The 20,291-nt window shown below is 34.8% G+C and overlaps 1 protein-coding gene across 3 annotated transcripts in view; it reads right to left on the reverse strand.

Annotated features, from left to right (window-relative positions):
- LOC139100554 (progestin and adipoQ receptor family member 4) overlaps positions 1–20,291 on the reverse strand; it is a 46,938-nt gene that overhangs the window by 21,571 nt on the left and 5,076 nt on the right. For all 3 annotated transcript variants that reach the window (XM_070653199.1, XM_070653184.1, XM_070653192.1), the window contains exons 2-3: positions 14,884–15,345; positions 13,827–13,910 (exon numbers count right to left, since the gene is read on the reverse strand). In XM_070653199.1, coding sequence (XP_070509300.1) covers positions 13,827–13,910; positions 14,884–15,049 — 250 coding nt within the window. In that variant the 5' untranslated portion in view covers positions 15,050–15,345. The remainder of the gene's footprint in view (positions 1–13,826; positions 13,911–14,883; positions 15,346–20,291) is intronic.

Below are 20,291 nucleotides of genomic sequence, written 5' to 3' on the forward strand. Positions count from 1 at the left end.
GGAACGTTATGTTTATGTCTCATATATGTGCCTTTATGCAACACAAATATTGATTGTTGATGACGAATTGTTTTGGAAATATGAAATAACAATGCGGAAAAGCTGAAATTTTTTTTTTGTTTTATTTCCTTATGTTGTGCTTTTTGTTGGCCTCTAAATTTGAATTAATGCTCCGAAAAAATATATATATTTTATTTCCATGTGGTTTTTTGACGTTCAAATATGTGGCGAGGGTGTGCTTGAACTTTTTATTAGGTAGCCTTCATTGATTGGCTTAATGTGAGAAAATTGGCTTTGCGTTCCTAACTAAAGGTAGTAAGTTAATAAATAGCTGCTTATAAACCAGAGATCGAAGTCGCCATAATTAGTAGCTGCCATAATTTGGCGTCCAGATGCCTGAAATTTAACTGAAAAAAGGTTTAGAGGATCCTTTAAAGCTCTGTAGCGAGCCTACTACATTTGTGTCTCTCGGAAATGCTCTGCCACAGTTGACAGTGTGTTAAAGATGTCATTAAGAAGTCATCAAGATGTTATCCTAGCTTACTCAGCAAAGGACATACATTACTTTCGAAAGACTGCATACTACACAACCGGAAATGAGATCCAAATAGTGGATAGTAAGGAACATAAGCATGAACACTTAGTCATGGTCAAGTGGCAACAACATCAAAATTCTTTTAAGTGCCTTCAATTGAAAAAATGTCAAAATTAATCAATCTACATCTTCAAACAATATCAAAGCTCCTTCCCAAAAACAAAATCATGTCCATCAAATCCCAAAACTTCAGCAAGCCTGAATGTAAGTAAGAGAGAGAAAACAAATCGTTTAGTCATTAATCATGTCATTTTATATTATATGTGAAAGAAATATCCCCTATAACATGACATGAATGGCTATCATAAAAGAATAAAACAGCATTGCTATATTTTTGTGGATAATTCATGATTCGAGGTCATTTTTGTGTGCCAAAATGTGTGGTCAACAAACAATGCCGTAAAAAATGCTGAAAATAAGACATTATGCCTTAAAAATAAATCTTTGTCGTCGTTATTCAAGTGACATTTTCAACAACTTTACGTTGCTTCTTGCTTTTTTGGCGTTTAAACGTGTGAAAATCAAGAAGATTTTCCCTTAGCGTAGGACTTTCTTGTGTGTGCTTTCTTTAATTTTTAAGAAGATGTTAAGAAGCTCAGTAAGAAGAATCACTTTTTTCTCGCGGGAATGTCTTAATAAAATAATCGATATAAGGCTGCTACTGTTGAAATGGATTATGTCTAAAAATAATCGTCAAGTTATGAAGCATCAATGGCAAATGTCAAAGGTTTTGGCTATCAATTTAGGGAACTAGAGATGAGGGAGAGTGGGAATCGAACCTCGCACTTCTCGATTGGCAGAACTAAATGCTCATACCACTTAACAATTGAACTTTAGCAGAAATCGGTAGATACATCCAGATATAATCCTGCTGGATCAAACTGTGGACTGCGACACACTTTCTTACTTATTGAAGCCATGCTCCTACATAATATCTGGAACTTGGGTTACAATCAAATGCTTTTCATCTAACCCTGTACTTTGTAGTGTCTGACCTTGATTATTGACCACTAAGGAATGCCGTAGCACAAGTAGATTTTGACAACACTGCGCTAGACGTCATTCATAAACAACCTTCATTCTGGACAATCTAACTGATTTGTAGTCAGATTAAGTCTTTTTGAACAAGATGAGAATTTATTATACATACAGCAAAAAAAAAAGTTAATGCATGTCAGAATGGAAAGAGAATAATTAATCATTGCGTCAGTAGATTTTTTTTCTATCCCCGTCGGTATCAGAATTATCTCAAGCAGAAAAAAATAGCAATTGTCGTCCATTTGAATGGATCTTTTATTATGGCATGTGCTGGGATTTATTTCCATTTTCGAGAAGATTTTCGTTGGCCATTTGGATGGATATTTTTGGGTAAATCTTAAAAATATTTTGATTACATATTTGCTTTTGCATATTTTGGATGCTTTTAATCGTTTGCATATGGAAATTTTGCTTCAAGCATTGGATGAGAAGAAGCTTATGTGCAGAATTGTTGGTCATTTTTCGGTACTTCGGAGTTAAAGCTAGTTGATGCTTGAATGCCAGAAGTAGAATTCAAAGCTCACCCAAAAGGCAATTGGCGTAGAAATCTGCAAGACTCTCGTCCAAGACCAGCAAAGACTCTCGTCCAAGACCAGCAAAGACTCTCGTCCAAGACCAGCAAAGACTCTCGTCCAAGACCAGCAAAGACTCTCGTCCAAGACCAGCAAAGACTCTCGTCCAAACCCAGCAAGACTCTTGTCCAAGCCCAGCAAAGACTCTTGTCCAAGCCCAGCAAAGACTCTCGTCCAAGACCAGCATGACTCTCGTCCAAGACCAGCATGACTCTCGTCCAAGACCAGTCACACTCTCGTCCAAAATCAACCAGATTTTCGTCCAAAATCAACCAGATTCTCGTCCAAGACCAACCAGATTCTCGTCTAAGATCAGCAAGACTCTCGGCCAAGACCAGCACGACTATCCCTAGCAAGATCCAAGCTAGATTTTATTAAATCCATCCTCAGCCTACAGTCAAGTAAACCTCAGACCGGATTTTCTAAGTATTCTGGCATTCCTACATCCTGCACTTATCATACCAAATGCCACAAAAAATCACATTACATACCGCAAAGAAGACATGACTTTATTCATCTCAACGCGCACATTCTCTACTTCATAATAAAAGCTCTTTTAGATAAATAGTCCAAGATTAAGGATTATCTCGTCTGGTGAAAAAACAACAACAACAACATTTTTTAATAGTAATGCATAAAAAAAGGAAGAAGTTCACCAAAAAAAAAAATAATAACTGTATCTCACATTACATTTTCTGTTAATTACATTAACAACATATAATAAGTAGAAATGAGAGAAGATAATGTAGAAATACGATATGTAAATGCAGTACGGGTAGGCTTGAAACAATTTTCATGTTTATAGGATATTATTCACTTGGGAGTATTGTTTAACATATTTTTTGAGGTTATGGGTCATTTGAATATGATGTATAATGGAAGGCATGGTAGGCATGGCAGGGGTTAGTCATTTACGGCAATTTGGAACGAAATTTGGGACATTTTGTGAGTAAATTGCTGTTGACAATAACGCAGAGAAAAAGCTGCAGTGGCTTAGTGGTTAGAGAGCCGGACTGTGGATCCTAACGACCTGGGTTCGATTCCAGGAAAAGCCAATCCAGATTTGGATGCTTTTTCGTTGTTTCTAGTCACATCAATTCGATTTGTGTCAAATTTGAGTAAAATTTGCCTAAAAGGTCTCCAAAAGGAAGCCAAACCCTCCTCTCCTTATTGATCTGATCCACATCACATCAGTACAACCCCTTTTTTGTATCTCATGAAATATTAATTAGGTTATTTTAAATTTAAGAAGAAAATGAATTAATTCGGACATGATAACGCAATTTTCATTAATTTAAAACTTAATCCATTACTTTTTTTGAATAACTGGCTTAATTAACATTATTACAGCTATTCTTGTTTGTCATGTTGAGGTGATAAAAATAGAATTACGATTAACATTCGTTCTAGTTATGTAATGGGGGGTTTGTGAATTGAGGTGTTGTTTATTTTAGGATAGTGGCAAGCATTCCCAAGTGACAATAAAGCTGTCGTTGGAGAAGAGGAGGGAAGATTGGGAAAGACGATATCGATAAATATACCGCTGGAGATTGAGCTATGTGTTGGAATAAGAACGTTAAAGGATAGAGTAAAATTCTGTCCAAAATATCTCGTCTAGAGGGTGGCAGCCCCAAAATCAATCTAGTAAGGCTTACAAATCAACCATTTCCAAAATCAACATATAAAGCAAGCAAAATTCCTCGGAATTAGAAACTGACAGAAATTATCTAAAGACAGTTCCAGCTTCCAACGAACTCTAAATGCGGCAATTCCAGAAGATAAGAAATCACTAGATCTTCATACAATCTTAAGTATCTGTGTCTGACAGATCAATTCAAAATAAATCTTTAACATTTTTCCTTACAAATTCTTAAAAAATATCATATTAAGGACTACTTTACAGTAATTGAAATTGAACAGAAGTTTTCCATTACAATAATGACAAGCATGAATTGAATTCTGATTAAATTTCGTCGTTAGAGGAAGTGTTGTGTGGGTGCGAATTTATGGAGAAAACATCAGTTAAATTGGATGTATTTCAATTGCTGTATCATTTTTTAAACGTTGATTCCGATTAGCACAAGTCGTTTAATTGATTCAAAGTTCGAAACCTAGTCGGCTTAGTCTGTCCAAAGTCTAACTCGGATTTCGTAGTGAAAAGTCGACTTCGAGCTCTAATTCAAGCAAGGAGTTGGATGCTAGGTTCCAAGTCAGATTCATGCCGACCTATGGCCATATTATCGATCGATTAACTATTTTGTCCTATTCGGAGTTGCCAATAACATCCACAAAACCTTATTTTCTCGTCATACAATTCGATAAGCATCTCCTAAGCCAGTTTTCTATGGATTTTCTGAGAATAGATTATCAATCTTGTATTTTTATTGATAAAAGAAAGCCCAAATTCAGCCATCATCTTATCACTGTCTTTTATGATACAAATTCCATCAGTGTCAAAATCAGACAACATGTGACGTTATGTTTGAGATGCATTAGTCAGTACCAAAAATAGAATTGATTGTTCTAAGGAAGTCAAACAAATATTTAAGGACTTGACGTTGGAATATTGAAGAGGATGTAAAAGTTTTTTAAGAGAGATTTTTCAAGAATGTCCCGAACAGTCACCAAGCGGCCTTTAGTCGGAGCCATAGTAACATTACTGTAGCCATGTACAGTGAAAGCTTGATCTTGACCTCTTCGGATGTTGTCCAAACTTTGTTTTGCCACGGCACACCTTGGTGGTAGACCATGACCGAATTCCCTGCAGTTCATGGTTGTTCCAAAGCATTTGGTGCCGCGGCACGGAGTTTGGACAACACTGTCGTAGCGACAATGATGTTCCGCTCTAACGACTACAATGTGCCGCTATAACAACTACAATGTACAACTCGGGGCATGATACTTTCTAGAAATATCATCAAAAGCATTGTGAATCCCGCACTCAAAGAAGCTTTGATATATCTTCTAGAATATTCAACAACAGTAGTCATGGAAGTCTTTGTAAATATATTGTGTTGGAGTTAGCTTTTCAATTTTCTATATCACTTTAATTGAAGTATATCAAGTATCCGATTTTCTCGTTACGACACTGCAAAGCATTAGATTCGTAATATATGGAAAGCACATGTGAAAATGCTTACAGACTCCAGCATTATTAACGAAATAAATTTATTTGGAACCAAAACTATGAAAGCATTGAACCCCAACCGAAAATGTCTTCTAGATGGCAACATGCTGTTGCGTAGATTAAATTTATGCGACACAAAAGTAAAATTATTAAAGGAAGCAAAGCATTGCTAGTTTTTTGGAAGTTCCTTAGTAACACAAGTACAATTAATATTCAGGTTTACATGCTTTAAGTCCTCTATGAATGAAAAAGCCATAATAATCAATTATCCTCAAATTCCAGACTGTTCTTGGAAATATTTCTAATTTTACCCAAGCAGCATAACTTTTTTTCATAGGAAAAATAGAATCTCGTGAGCTTTTGCGTATGCTTATCGATTTCCTTCGCTGTTTTACATAAATATCTAATGACTTTATTATTACGATACACACAGAAGAATATAAATTATGTGGAAAAATGTTCTTTTGTGCTTTCTTAAATGAAGCCTATAAATTCAATAAAGTTTGTCAGTGAATAAATTTTTGCTTGTATGTGTAAACTTCCGTTGTTTTTTTTTGTCGCTGAAAGGGGTTGTGTAGAAGTTATTTGGTGTTTATGGAAGCTGAAGAACACAATCACTAATAAACAGTGAGCATACTCACTGTAATGAATGTACTCATGAGTAAACTTAATCAATTTAATTGAGCATGCTCTATTCTGTGAGTATATTCATGAACATGTGTCTTGTCTGTTCGATAAACTGCATAATTTGCCATAAATTTGTATCAAAATTAGCCGTCTCAGTGAACAGGGCAACTTTGGATCTTACTAGCAAGACGACGACGTAACGATACACTTGCAGGGGAACATGCAGAAACTTTTTGATAAGATTGCAAAAGTTTGGGAAAATTTTGGATATTTCAAGAAAAATTCTAGAAAATTGAAGTTCTTGCCCATCAACGTTGACCATCACGCTTCTGTGCCCAATATTCTGGTAACATAATGCTGTTCGGGAAAGATATGGGAGTAGAATGTCTTAATTAGAGATTTCAATCCCGGGATCTCGGTACTCGGGATCCCGGGATTGAAAACCCTAGTCTAAATGGATCATTTTCCTATGGACTCTCTATGAGTATCAGTAGAATTTTATTTATCCCAGTGGTGGGCAACATGTGTGTGCCGCCAAACTTTTACGGTTTTGGTCGAGGCTTGAATGCAGACGTGAATGCCGTAATCAACACTGATGTACCTTAAATACACAGAAATGAGCCGTGGAACTTAAAAGGTTGCCCACCACTGATTATTTCAATAATTGGAAACAAGAATGATGCGAAATACTGGTGTGCCTCAAAAGCACTAGAGCTGAAGTATGCCATGGCACGAAGTAGGTTGCTCACTCCTTATTTAGGCTCTAAAAGATAAGAGCTATGCATGAAGAGGTTTCAAACTTGCCTACACTCTTTAACAAACTTCAACAATTTGACTTTTATTGTGGTGAACAACCTATGTGCCCCGACTATAGTTTATAGTCCAAAAATGTTTAAAAATGTCATGAATCGTTTGTCGTGTCCGGTTTCGATCGAATTTTAACATTAACATGCACCGCAAAAAATAAAAGGTTGCCCTCCACTGCTGTAAACGTCTGTCACACGTTCCCTACACAACAAAAAGTCTTTCTATAATAAATATTTAACAACAAAATTAACACAAAAAAAAGTCTTAAATATTTGATTTGTGTACTTTATTGAACCCTTTCTGTTCCGTAGGATTCATTGAAAAATTAATCAATATATAAAATTAAAATGAACACTTCCTTTTTTCACAAGGGGGTTCGATATTAACATCCTATCTGTTTAACGTCAACATCAAGCGACAAAATTTTATCAATATTTAATGGAGGTGAGGCACTTAAAAGCAAATTATAATATTATATATGTATATCCAAGCCTTTATTTCCATCTCTCTCTCACCCGACAAGTTTCTCTCATTAATTAATTAATTATTTTACTATTTTTTTTTGTGTGCCTTCTTCTTCCGTTGATATGTTTATGATAAATAATAAGCTGATCCATCGATGAAGCGTGGTATAAAAAATTATTTTATTTGATTCACGTGGCCACTGTGAAGATGTTTATTGACATTTTATAAATAGATGACTTTTATACCCACTCAAATATTTTTGGGTGTTCGATCACTTTTGCTACTCGTGTTGCGGTTATGTCTTTTTTTGTGACTTAAATGTTTACACTTAAGACTATTTAGTGGGGGCTTTTTCTGTTAGAATTTAATGGTTATGCCAGAAATGGATTTATGTTGGACATTTGACAGGAATTTGACAAAGACTCCAAAACTGCACCCAGTACACGAACCGAGCTTCGTAACTAGAACTGTGATATCGAAAAATATCTTCGAAAATTAGACATGACCTGGGATTGAACCCAGGTTCAGTGACACATAAGGCTAAAACTCTATCATTTAATCCACTGATGCCATTTCACCGCTCCTTACTAACTTACTTCAATAATCGTAAAGATCAATTGTGGTCCATAACCTCCCATTGATATGAACTAAAACTAGCTCTTCTGCTGGCTACCACTTGCCAATACCAAGTGCAGCATTGTCCAAGAGGCTCCTGAAACCTCACCACAAATCAAGTGTCGTTAATTATCCTAGTTCCAAAACCTATAATACTATCTTACCTCTAACAAGAAGCCAAATTTCAAGTCATTAGCAAAAATACAACACAGACTATCCTTGGAAGTCTCAACTTGTGATTGGTCATGCAGTCAATGTTGAATTTTATATAAAGTCCTAGGTCCGTTTAGCTTACAACCTAGAGCAGAGTTTGTACGATTTGTAGAATCTGGAAAGACATAGAACCGAAATACCCATGACATAGATAACGCTCCATGACATAGGCAAGGCTCCTCGAAATAGACAAAGCTCCACGCAATAGTCACGCCGACATTGGGATACTTTTTGGGCACAAATGGACCAAAAAATGTTAGAACTAGACATCAACTGGACATTAACTAGTCATCAACGTATTTTTGTCCACTCGGGTAAGACTTTTCTGTTTAACATTCAGACTACGGATCCATCGCGGACACTTTATCATTTAAATAGCTCTAAAAATTCTTAAAATTGTGAAAATTGCTAAATTTTATCCAATTTTTAAACAAAATTATGAAAAATTTTGCGTAATTTTTACAATTCTCTAATAAAAGTCAGTGCCTTGCCACAAATAATAAATTCAAATCGCGTAAATTTAATAGACGCAAATAATCTCATAAATTAATAATCTTCAAATTAAATTCATTTGCCCATAAAATAAGACTGTGAATTCTTTTGATCCTCATAATTCCAACAACTTTTATTTCAACATCTCATAAAACCCAAAAAAAAATTAATTGATGATACTGAAACAGCTTCGTAATTACTGTATTAGGTATAACATTTATCTGATGATATTTGATAGGTTTAAAGGTTAAAAATTGAACTTTTAGATCAATTTTCGTACATTTAGTATGAAAAATGAGATTCTCTCAATATCCCATGGATGTCGATAGATAAAAGAATGGTTTGGATATTACGTTACATTTGAAGCTATGCCAATATTGTAAGTATATGGCTTATAGATTAGTTTGTAGAAAGGCAAAAGGTTTCTAAATTAGTCAATTCTAAGTATTTTGGATTAAATAAGCAACTTTTGATCCAAAGGGATCGATACAGAGTTCAAGGTTGGGATAGGACGCATTTAGGGATGGGGGGATTTGGGGGAGTTCGGATCATCTGACAGAATTTATGGATTCCATGAAAAATTCCATGGATTCCATTGATTACACCAAAAAATCTTTAAATTTCTTGATTTCCATAAATTTTTCCATCGATTCCATGATTTCCACAAATTCCGTGGATTAGTTTCTGCCAGATGATCCACTCCCATTTGGGGATCAACCCCCTCCCGATCCAAAGGGATCGATACGGAGTTCAAGGATAACATGGGGACGTGTTAAAGGGGAAGGATATATTTGGGGTCAACCTCACATACCCTCCTCACTATCTTAGCAACTTCTGATCCAAAAGCATTGATACAGAGTTCATGCGGAGAATGGGTGTATTCAGGAATAAGAGAGATTTGGGGGTTAACCCTCTCCTTTTCCAGATGGATCGATCCAGAGTTCTAGGCTAATATAAGGCGTGTTGAGGGAAGATTTGGGGGTCAACCAATCCACATTATCCAAACAACTCCTGATTCAAAGAAATCGGTACAGAATTCAATGCTGAGCTGAAGCTTATTCAAGTGGAAGGATGGAGAGATGGGTAATTTAGGGATCAACCCCCCATCATCCCCTTTTGGAAAAATCCTCAATTTTCTAAGTTTTCATTCCCAAAAATCTCAAAAACTCCTCTAAATTTTGCCAATCCAAACAAAATCTCTTCCTACATCCCTGATGCTGAACTGAAAATTACTCTTGAAAATTATCTTGATTAGTAAATTGAATAAGGGTTGAAGTAATCAAATTTGAAGGGATCACAAAGATTGATCTGAACGTGCAAGAAATATATGAAGATAAAGTGAATTGGATTGAGTGAGTGGCTCAAGATTGCAGTACTTCAGCCAACAAAAAAAGAGAAAAAAATCAAATTAGACCGAATTGAGTTTGTACAGCCACAAATATTTATACATCATATCAGTCTGACTGAGATTCATGAATTTAATAATTAATATTATCCTAGACCTTTTTATCCGCTTTTATGGCTGTAAGTAATTGATAATTCATACATTATTATACTTGTATGAATGTCTATCTAAGATTAATGTCATGCTATTTATTTATAAATAAATTATCATAATGGATAGAGTAAACCATCCTCTATATCAAGCTTTATGTAAAGGCTTTTAAGTTAAAACAGTGATGGGCAATCTTTTATTTTTAGAGGAACATCTTTGTGGTATGTCTAGAGGCCGGTTTCTAAACCTATCCGGGATATCTTACCCTACCCTACCCTAATAGGGACCCTGCTTAGGTAGGCAGGACTCCACCTCACACTATCCTGGGTCACCATTGGCTGATGGAGAAGGAGAGATGGTGGTTCAATAAAGCCCTGCCAATGCTTGTATGGTAGGATATCCCGGTTAGGGTAGGATAGAACATTCCGGGTCGGATAAGCTTAGGTAGCATATTTTGGGTAGAATAGGGTAGGATATTCCGTGTAGAGTAGTTTAGAATACTCGGGGTATGGTAGGATATTCCGTGTCGGGTAAGCTAGGGTAGTATATTTCTGGTAGGGTAGAGTAAGATCCTGGGTAGAGTAAGGTTGGATATCCCGGTAGAGTAAGGTAGGATATCTCGGTTAGAGTAGGGTAGGATATCCCATGTAAGGTAGGGTAGGATGTTTCGGATAGGGTAGGGTAGAACCGCATATTCAGGGTAGGATATGGCAGGATATTCCGAATGAGGGGTAGGGCAGGACACCCCGAGAAATTTAAGAAACCAACTCCTGGACCGTAACGGCATACGGTTCATAGCATTTGCAAGAATTCTTAACGGTTCACTAATGTGCCACGACACACAAGTTACCCACAACAGAGTCTAACAAACAAACGTTAATGCTCCTTTATTTGAGCACAGAGACTCCCGCCCAAAAAAACGTAAATGAAATTAGGATAATTTTTATTTATTTAAGATTAAGCAAATTTCCATCTATTTACTTAACAATACAGTAGAATACAATACAAAAGCATGAAAATGCCTTCCTTTATGGGGACATAATGGAGCACTTGAGCGAATATTAATACGAAATTATGATGGTTGAGATTTTTCGTCTGATCGATATAAATACTCAATTGAGGATGTTGTTAAGCCAATCCTGATAGTCTTGATAATGAATATTTATGAATGAAAATTGATTTTTCTGTTAGGGGAAGGATATGGATTTTTTGGTAGAAGGTGAATTTGATGAGAATTTATTAAAATTGATTAGATTTTAGATACTTCAGTGGTTATTGGCAGGGTGGGTGAGTTAAATCAAAACTCAAAAATAAACTCACTTTTCGTTGAGTTGAATTTGAAGTTTGAGTTTTTTTTTTTTTTGAAATTGAGTTTAAGTTTTTGAAAAAAATTCAAACTCATTACAAATTGAGTTGAGTTAATACTAAAGATCGAAGCTCAAGCTAAAGTAAAGTCTGGTTAAAAATTTTCGGCTATTTCTGTACTGTGTGCTTTCTATGTGCTTTCCAAATGCTTTACAATTGCTTTTCGATATTATACCCAAAAACGCATCTCCAGCACCATCATCTCTCTCACAAACTCTACACATCACTCACCAATTCCCCCTTTAAAACGCTACAGAACATTCTCGACACAGCAAACATACAAAAAATACTTTGTTCGTAGATAAAAATCAAATGAAATGAAAGTGGATGTTTATATTATCAGTCAGCGACTATATAAATCTAATTTGAATAAAGTTTAATCGTTTTACAAATTGTTATCGTAAATTCTATCGCCTATTCGAGTTGATGATAGGCTTTATATTATGTCTATTTGTCTTTTTCACTGTAAATTGGGTCAAAATATTTGTAAGCTTAAATGGACTATAAAAAGAATATTATGTCATGTACGATGTCGTAAATTGAATTTGTTAGAGATCAAAGATAAAGTTCGTGAGAATGATATTGATGTGCTTAGGTTTTTTGGCAAATTTCTAGTAATATGTCACGTATTGAGGCAATGATTTTGATCATGTTAAGAAATTTTGTAGACCAATGTAGTGAAAGTTTCATGGTGGGTGTTAAAATGTTAATATTAAGTTTAGTTTTATAGAGTTTTTTGGGATAGGGTAATGAGAATGTGTGTGAAATATGTGTTATTGCAGCTATATCTTCTTAGTACTGATAGCAGGAAGGTTTTATTGTCAATTTTTTAGAAATTGTCATTCTGTCTTAGTTTTGTGTTTCTATTTTTTCTATGTCAAGTTCTTTACGGGCTTTGGTTGTCATCGTTAAATCCAGATGGGTTTGCTTACTTTTGGGTCATTTTAGCTATTAAATTAGACTTTGACGGGAGTGCTTTCCAAGTTTTGACAATGCTGGAACAGATGACTGAAGTCATCTCGATTTCGAGGTCTGTCTGAGATTATAGGACACTCTAATACCCCAAAGGTATCATTTATGCATTCATCCCATTATATTCCTTTATCAGTAAGCATGAACGACGACAAAAAATATACTTTCGTCTACCGAGGCACAAAAAAGGAAGGAATTTAAACGAAAAAATTGTCTTATTGTATATCCTTTAAAGCAATTTCATGTATTATAGCCAAAATTCATTGTGTATTCAAATTGTGATTTTTTTTTTGCCCATAAAACTAGAAAAAATTTCCATTTTTTGTCAATGAATAAAGAAAAATATTTTTTTTTTCATCTCCATGATGTGCTCATGAAAAATCAAATGGCATAAATTTTTTTTTGTTGCTCTTGACATTTAAGGATTCATTGTGCCGAGTGAGCATAAATTTGAAGCTTTTTCGTCACTCAAAATCCAATATTCATGCTATGTAGCCAAAATATGAGAGGATATAAAGAAAATTTTTCAAAAATGATTAGTGATTGGTAGGAAGGACTGACAGTGGAGGCTTATTATCAATGAATGACATGTTTGTATAAGAAAAAAGGTTTTTTTGCATAAATTGCGTGGGATTGATATGTGTATGTGCTTTTTAAGAGCTTTAGTGGATAGGAAATTGCTAGTCGGTATTTATGCTGAATGTCCTTGATCTTGTTGTGGTTTTGTCTAGTCTGGTTACTCTAATACTGGTAATTTGAGGAATTTGGATTTGATAAAATTTAAATTTTTTGATTGTGGGCCATTTAGGAAGTCAAAATGCCTGTATCATGATGTTAATGCTGTTTCCCAACTCTGTACAGATGCATGATCCAAGTTATTACCAAACCAATTCACCTAGTCACAATTTATATGTCACAAATACACAAATCGACTTGACTTTCCCTGGGATCGAACCCGGGTCGTTATGGTCGTTAGGCTGACACTCGAACCACTACGCCACTACTGCTTTTTCGGTGCCTAGGCCTAATTTGCTAGGTATTATTATTACTAAGCCACTGCCAGAAACCACCAGTGTCCGATGTGATTCAGACCGATGGTCCTGATATTGGATTGTGCCAGTCTGTAGACGGCAGCAGTCAAATGATCACTTAAAAATCTCTAAAAATCATTTTCAGTCCATAATCTCATACCAAAACGACAATCTAACCTCAAACCTACACCACATGCTCTTTTTACAGCCATAATCGCAAAAGATATCCTTTCCGATTACTGATATTTTTCCACTTACAACAAAACACGTTTAAACCCATCCATCAACCCAAAGGCTTCTTCAATTTATTTTATTCATAACCGCTCGTCGTATCCATCCCCAAAAAATATTTTCTTATTTTTCTTATACCATGATCATCTTTAAAATTCATTTGATGTATATGGATACTTACCATGAGTCAGAATATTTATTGTTTCATTGTGCATGTAAAAGAGACTGTTTATACATCCTTTGACATTCTGTAATGGCCGGTAGCCTTTATATAATTGAATCCATGAAGGTATTTTTGTGTATGTGTCATGTGCCAAAAATGAAGGCAAAAGGAAGAGGAAATTTTTTATATTAATTTTCATGTGGATATTATAAAGGATGGGGCTGTTCACTTGTTAGGTAATGTGAAAAATTGGTTTTTTTGGAAAACTCAACTCAAGTCAACTGGACTTAAGTCAACTCGACTCAAGCTAACTTAGCTCAAGTCAACTCAACTCAATTCAAATCAACTCAGCTTCAAGTCAACTCGATTCAAGTCTATTAGACTCAAGTCAACTTGACTCAAGTCAACTCAACTCAAGTTAACTCGGCTCAAGTCAACTGGACTCAAGTCAACTAGATTCAAGTCAACTAGATTCAAGTCAATTAGACTCAAGTCAACTAGAATCAAGTCAGCTAGACTCAAGTCAACTCGATTCAAGTCAACTAGACCTGAGTCAACTTGACTCAAATCAATTCGACTCAAAACGGCTCTACTCAATTCAATTCGGCTCAAGTCAACTCGACTCAAGTCAATTCGATTCAAGACAACTTGACTCAAGTCAACTCTACTCAATTCAACTCGATTAAAGCCAACTAGATTCAAGTCAACTAGATTCAAGTCAATTAGACTCAAGTCAACTAGAATCAAGTCAACTAGACTCAAGTCAACTCGATTCAAATCAACTAGACCTGAGTCAACTTGACTCAAATCAATTCGACTCAAAACGGCTCTACTCAATTCAATTCGGCTCAAGTCAACTCGACTCAAGTCAATTCGATTCAAGGCAACTTTACTCAAGTCAACTCAACTCAAATCAACTCAGCTCAAGTCAAGTCGATTCAAGTCAACTCGACTCAAGTTAACTTTACTCAAGTCAACTTGACTTAATTCACCTTCAAGCCAAGCGACTTAATTCATTATTGCGTTACGTAACAAATCAACGATCCCCTAAATCCATGTCCAAAAAATTTATTACCTGTATGCACATAAGGATTGAATCGAAGATGACTCGGCATGTCCCTCCATGTCAATAAATCACACGGTGGCGTCATAAATTTATTTATTTGCTTATTGATCGTGCTAGTTATTGTATATGATTCATTTGTTTCCGTCTCTGTTTCCTCTAAAGTTTTCGTTTTCATCCTCCTTCTTATTCAATTAATTGTTTAGCACAAAGTGGTTTATTGTACAATTTTTAATGTTTTTAAATGTTCTTTCAGCGACTTGACAAGTTCCCGTACTTAAGGTATGGTAAAGTCTATTCAACTTGACAGTTATCACTCACATGAGAGGTTCTTATGAATATTTTTTGAGAGTTATCACTACCTTCACATTTATAAAAACAACATTTATTACTGAGAATCTTGTTGAGAGCTTGCTTCACTGGCTCCGTACTTTGTTTCCTTTTTTTGATTTGATTTGACTGTATAAAGCGCACCTGGGTAAGAAAAAAATATGAAAATTTAATAATATGAAATCGTTGGCGTGACTTACTTAATTATTAAAATACATAAGACATGTTTTCACTCTCACAAAAAATTATGTATTTTTGGATGGAACATTACATAATCAATCATTATACACGCATTATTTTATGTACATTTTGTGGATTTAAAAGCATTTTTTATGAGCACATAAGGAATGGTTCTAAAAATAATTTTTCAATTTTCCTTAAATGACATAAAATTGAGGACGGAATATTATTTTTTGTATAAGAGAAAGTAAAATTGCTGCAGTAATGAGTATTGAGTAGGAAGTGGCTCGGTGGCGGAATGGTTTAGAACTTCTGAATATAATTACTGCAGCATCGATCCGGCGATCATGGGTTCGAGACTGGGTATGGGAAAATTTTCAAAAAATATAATAAACTTTTCCATACAAAATCGACTTTAAGCTGCCACCCTCCCACTAAAACAGCGAACGTAATCAGCAAACAACTCCAAACTTCATTCATCATCTGCAAATTGCCTTCACATTAAGCCTTCAATTATTTTCCTTAAATTAATTACATTAATTTTTCCATTGTCAAGAAAATCTCAAAGACTTATTAATTATGAGCTTATATATTCCACCTAAATAAGGCAACACATGAAGACACTTAAGCTGCTTAAAAAAATCATTTTTTTTTCCTTTTGCATAAATAAAAATCACTCAACATCCTTCAAAGTCAGACTAAGTGTATCAAAATGTTGCAAAAAAAAAAGTACTCGTGGAAATTGATTTATGATGTTGCACAAGTCTCTTAGGCTTGTTTATGACTTCATTGAGCTTTGAAGTGGTTTGTTGCAAGATTTATTGAGAAAAAAACATTTGAAGAATGTCTTTGAGATTGAGTTTTGCTTGCAGCTATTGCATATGCTGTTTTAGTTATGATTGCATGTGTTAAGACTGATGAATTGGTACGAATGTTGTTGGATTTAAGTTTAGAACCATTGAATGATTAAAAGCTTTTATGGAATGGTCAAATTGTTGGAAAATTTAGTTAAAAATAGAAATTTGATGGTTTATGATGTAAAAATCAGTATTAATTGAAGCTTTTGTAATTAATGTCTAACCTAGACTTGCGATAAAGCTTGTTTAGTGATCTAATAATTAAATTAAGGTACTTTTGTATGCTAATTGATTGTATTTTGAAACTAAACTAACAATTTGCTTGAAATTCACAACAACAACAAAAAGGGGCTTGTCACTACTCAGAATTGTATAAAATTGAAAATTTGCATTTCCGTTAGACGATTTCAAACCAAAAACAACTGATTAAATTCAATTTTAAATTGTTTTTACCAAAATTCTGAATGAAATCATCTTCAATTCCTTACAGACAATTAATTATCTAGGTTATCCTCAAGTTTTTTTGTCATAGTCATCATCAACATTAGAATCAGGCCTTTAACATTAATTCAACTATAAAAATAAAGTCGAGACAGAAAGTAGAACAGGATATATTCACGTCATTTAGCAGCCAAAATTCCATAATTTTGCATAAACAGCTCCCCAAAAAGCTGAGCATTACTCTGTTTCAAGTCTGGTGAGTCTTCTAGTTGTTTATAAATTTACATAAATGTTCATCTCCAAAATCAATAATAATACATAATTCATGAATATATTTATATATTTAGACAAGTTCCTTAAACAAAGCAATTTGGGAAAAAAAAAACTTTTGTGGTGAATGATGAATGAGACACACACATGCTTTGCAGCATCATTCTCTACCTGTATTGTTTGGAACAGGTGTGGTCAACCTTTGTGCCGCGGTACCATGAACTGTATGACTGTATGTCGAATACTGTTTCGATCAAGGCTTACCAGGCAGCCTTTGCACCGCGACATGCTGGTTTGAAACCGATACTATCGGTTCATGTCATTAACCGTATATCGTGTATGGTTTCGATCGAGGCATGCCAGACAACCTATAAGCCACGTCACACAAGTGGTGAATCTTTTAAAAATGCTATGAACCGTATGCCATGTACGGTTTTGATCGAGGCTTACCTCCAAGGTGTACCGCGGCACACAGATTGCCTACCCCTGGTACAGAGCAATGGTGGACAACCTTTTATTTTTCGCGGCACACCTTGATAGTAAGCTTCGACCGAAACCGTACACGACATACAATTCATGTCAATTCTCATTAATTTTGGCAGTTCATTATTAGGCCGCGACACAAAGGTTGCCCACCCCTGGACTACAATGACTCAAAGGTTACGTGTGTGTGGTTGACTAACAATCAATTACGACGAACATAAAAAAGAGTTTTTCTTTTCTATTTTATTTAATTAAGTCTATTTTTATAAAAAAAAATTACTACATTGTAGCAACCACAAAATGTAATTAAGGACGTACAAAATGTCAAATAATTTCATGATAAACGCAAAAAATGCTCATTACAATAATCATTTCCTGTCTCATTTATATCAATATTTGGTATGAGAAAATAATAATAATATTTTTCATAAAGTTCAAGGAATGAGAGAACATTGGACGAGAAATTATACAATGTCATTTATATATTTGTGTCCCATTCCAAATAACTCTGCATTTTATGATGCTACATTTTGGGTCGAAATTTTTGAGATAAATTGGACTGAAATTGGCAGTTTGACGTTTTATTTTGTGGAAGTTTTTTCAAGTCTCTAAAGCAGTGGTGGGCAACCTTTAGTTTTTCGAGGGATACCTTTGTCGTAAGCTTCGACTTGAACCACATTCGGCACACGATTCATGCCATTTCCTAAAGTTTTATCACTGTGTGCCGTGGCATAATGGTTGCTGGGCAAGCTTCCATCGACAGCATAAGGCATTTTCGAAACATTTTTGGCAGCTTTTATATCATTACAGGCTGAGAAACCGCTTTTAGGTACCGTAGAGGTATTTCTGTACAATGAACGCATGCTCTTTGCCTGTTAGAGACACCAATGTGCCGAAGCACACAGGTTGTCCACAACTGCTCTAAAACCAAAAACAAACTTCATTTTTTTGTGAATTTTGTTCTGAAAATTTTTCATTTCAATTTGGAAGCAAATTCTAAGAATTTTATTAGTTTTCGATCTTATTGGAAAAGTTTTTCCATTTTTTTTTTATCAATTTTCCGAGAAAAATTTCATCAAAAACTTCCATGAAAATGTGAAATCAGCAATTTTTGAGATGATCATAATTTATTTTCAGAATTTTAATTACATAGATATTGAAAAAAGTTCTAATAAGCTGAACCTCAAGAATTCACGCAAATAAATGATTGACAAAAATTATCCACTGTGAATGCGGCTGAACTAGCAAAGGTCTTTCGGGCTAGTTTGGCTAATTTCTAATGAAGTTTCTTAATCATTCAACTGTCTCTGTAGTGGAAATAGCAAGTTGCTTGGTTTAAATCTGATCTCTGATTACTAGCAAGGCGCTTGGTTTAAATCTGAATGATTTCAAAGAAGTATCGGTTCAAATCCGGTTTTTCGAAAATTTAAATTCTTTGACTGCTTAATGTACAAGATCTATACAAAATTAGAGCGTTGAATTAAAGAAATTGGTCAAAAACGTAAGCGTAGAAGAAGCTGTACATCTGACATCAACCTGACTCTGTCTGGACTAAGACCGTATCACAACCGCATTAACCAAGCATTAGCTAATATGTAAACGACATCTCAAAATCCCTACGGATTTAAAATCCATACATATATATTGCACATTGCTTCTTATATCTCATTACTCGGTCATGAAATCGCCATTAACACGATTACTAAAACATCTTAAAGACAGCATACTTAATTTGTCAGTTAATGCTACTAAAAGAGCTTTTTAAAGCTTAAAGTTGTCGTTTGAAAGGATTGAGACGAATCTTAAGTTGTGTAACAATACAAATTGAGCATGAGGTGTTGGAATTGGTGTTGGAGAGCATGAATGCCAGAAGTGTTGGAATTGGATTCTAGTAATGGATTTTTAATGGTTGGTATAATTGTGAATGCATTAAGTACAGAAAATGTATAATTTAAATATGTCACTTGGCCATATATAGTCGAAGAGCTCCCGATAGCTTAGTGGTAGGAGCATGTGACCGAAAATCGTAGGACCTGAGTTCGAGTCCCACTAGGAATCCGTATTTCAGAATTCCACTTTTTCTGTCAGTTTAATAAGAAAACAATTGCAAAAGAGGATACACCTGTCACGGGTAAAAACCGTACAAATTCTTGATAATTTGTATGGTTTTGTAAGAAGAGCATAAACATTATTACGAAATTGTACGGTTTGGCCGGCGATAGATGCCTATATTGTGTAAAACCATACAAATTATCAAAAAATTGTACGGTTTTGGTGGCGTTAGTAGTTGCCAGTTTTGCAACTTTGAACAAGAAGAATGTAGGAACAAGACTTAGATCAAAAAAAACCAAGTCTCAACTGCGCTTACTTCCTTCAAAACCCCCAACAATTCATAATAGCTCCTCATTTTCTACTCACAATCGTCACATTTTATGTGCATGTCATATTCAAATACATTTGGCTTTGGCTTTTTTTATGTAAACGACATAAAGTAATAAAGAAAGTGAAAGCGGAAAATCTCATCAAAGTCTAGATCGTTATCATAATTTTGTCGGGCGACACAAAAGCTTTTTTTTGTTCCTTTTCATTCTCGAGATGATTTTTTTCGAGGAAGGTTCATTATTTTTTTTTTTGTTTTATCAATAAAAAGGAAAAGTTTATCGGAAGGAGAAAAAAAAGGAAAAAAGTTTTGGAATCCTTTCTTCACAGCTTACTTTGAGGTTATGTATTTTTTTGAGGTTATAACTGATTCCTTTACATTTTGGAAATGTAATGTTGTTCAAGCGTGTTTCTCGTAAGATAAGGAATTTGTTGCCTTGTTTTGTGTCTAATTTGACATGCAGTATTCAAATTTTGCAG

The sequence above is a fragment of the Chironomus tepperi genome, unplaced genomic scaffold, assembly GCF_022539635.2.
Source record: "Chironomus tepperi strain 1889 unplaced genomic scaffold, CSIRO-AGI_Ctep_v1 contig_8, whole genome shotgun sequence".
Classification (NCBI taxonomy): Eukaryota; Metazoa; Arthropoda; class Insecta; order Diptera; family Chironomidae; genus Chironomus; species Chironomus tepperi.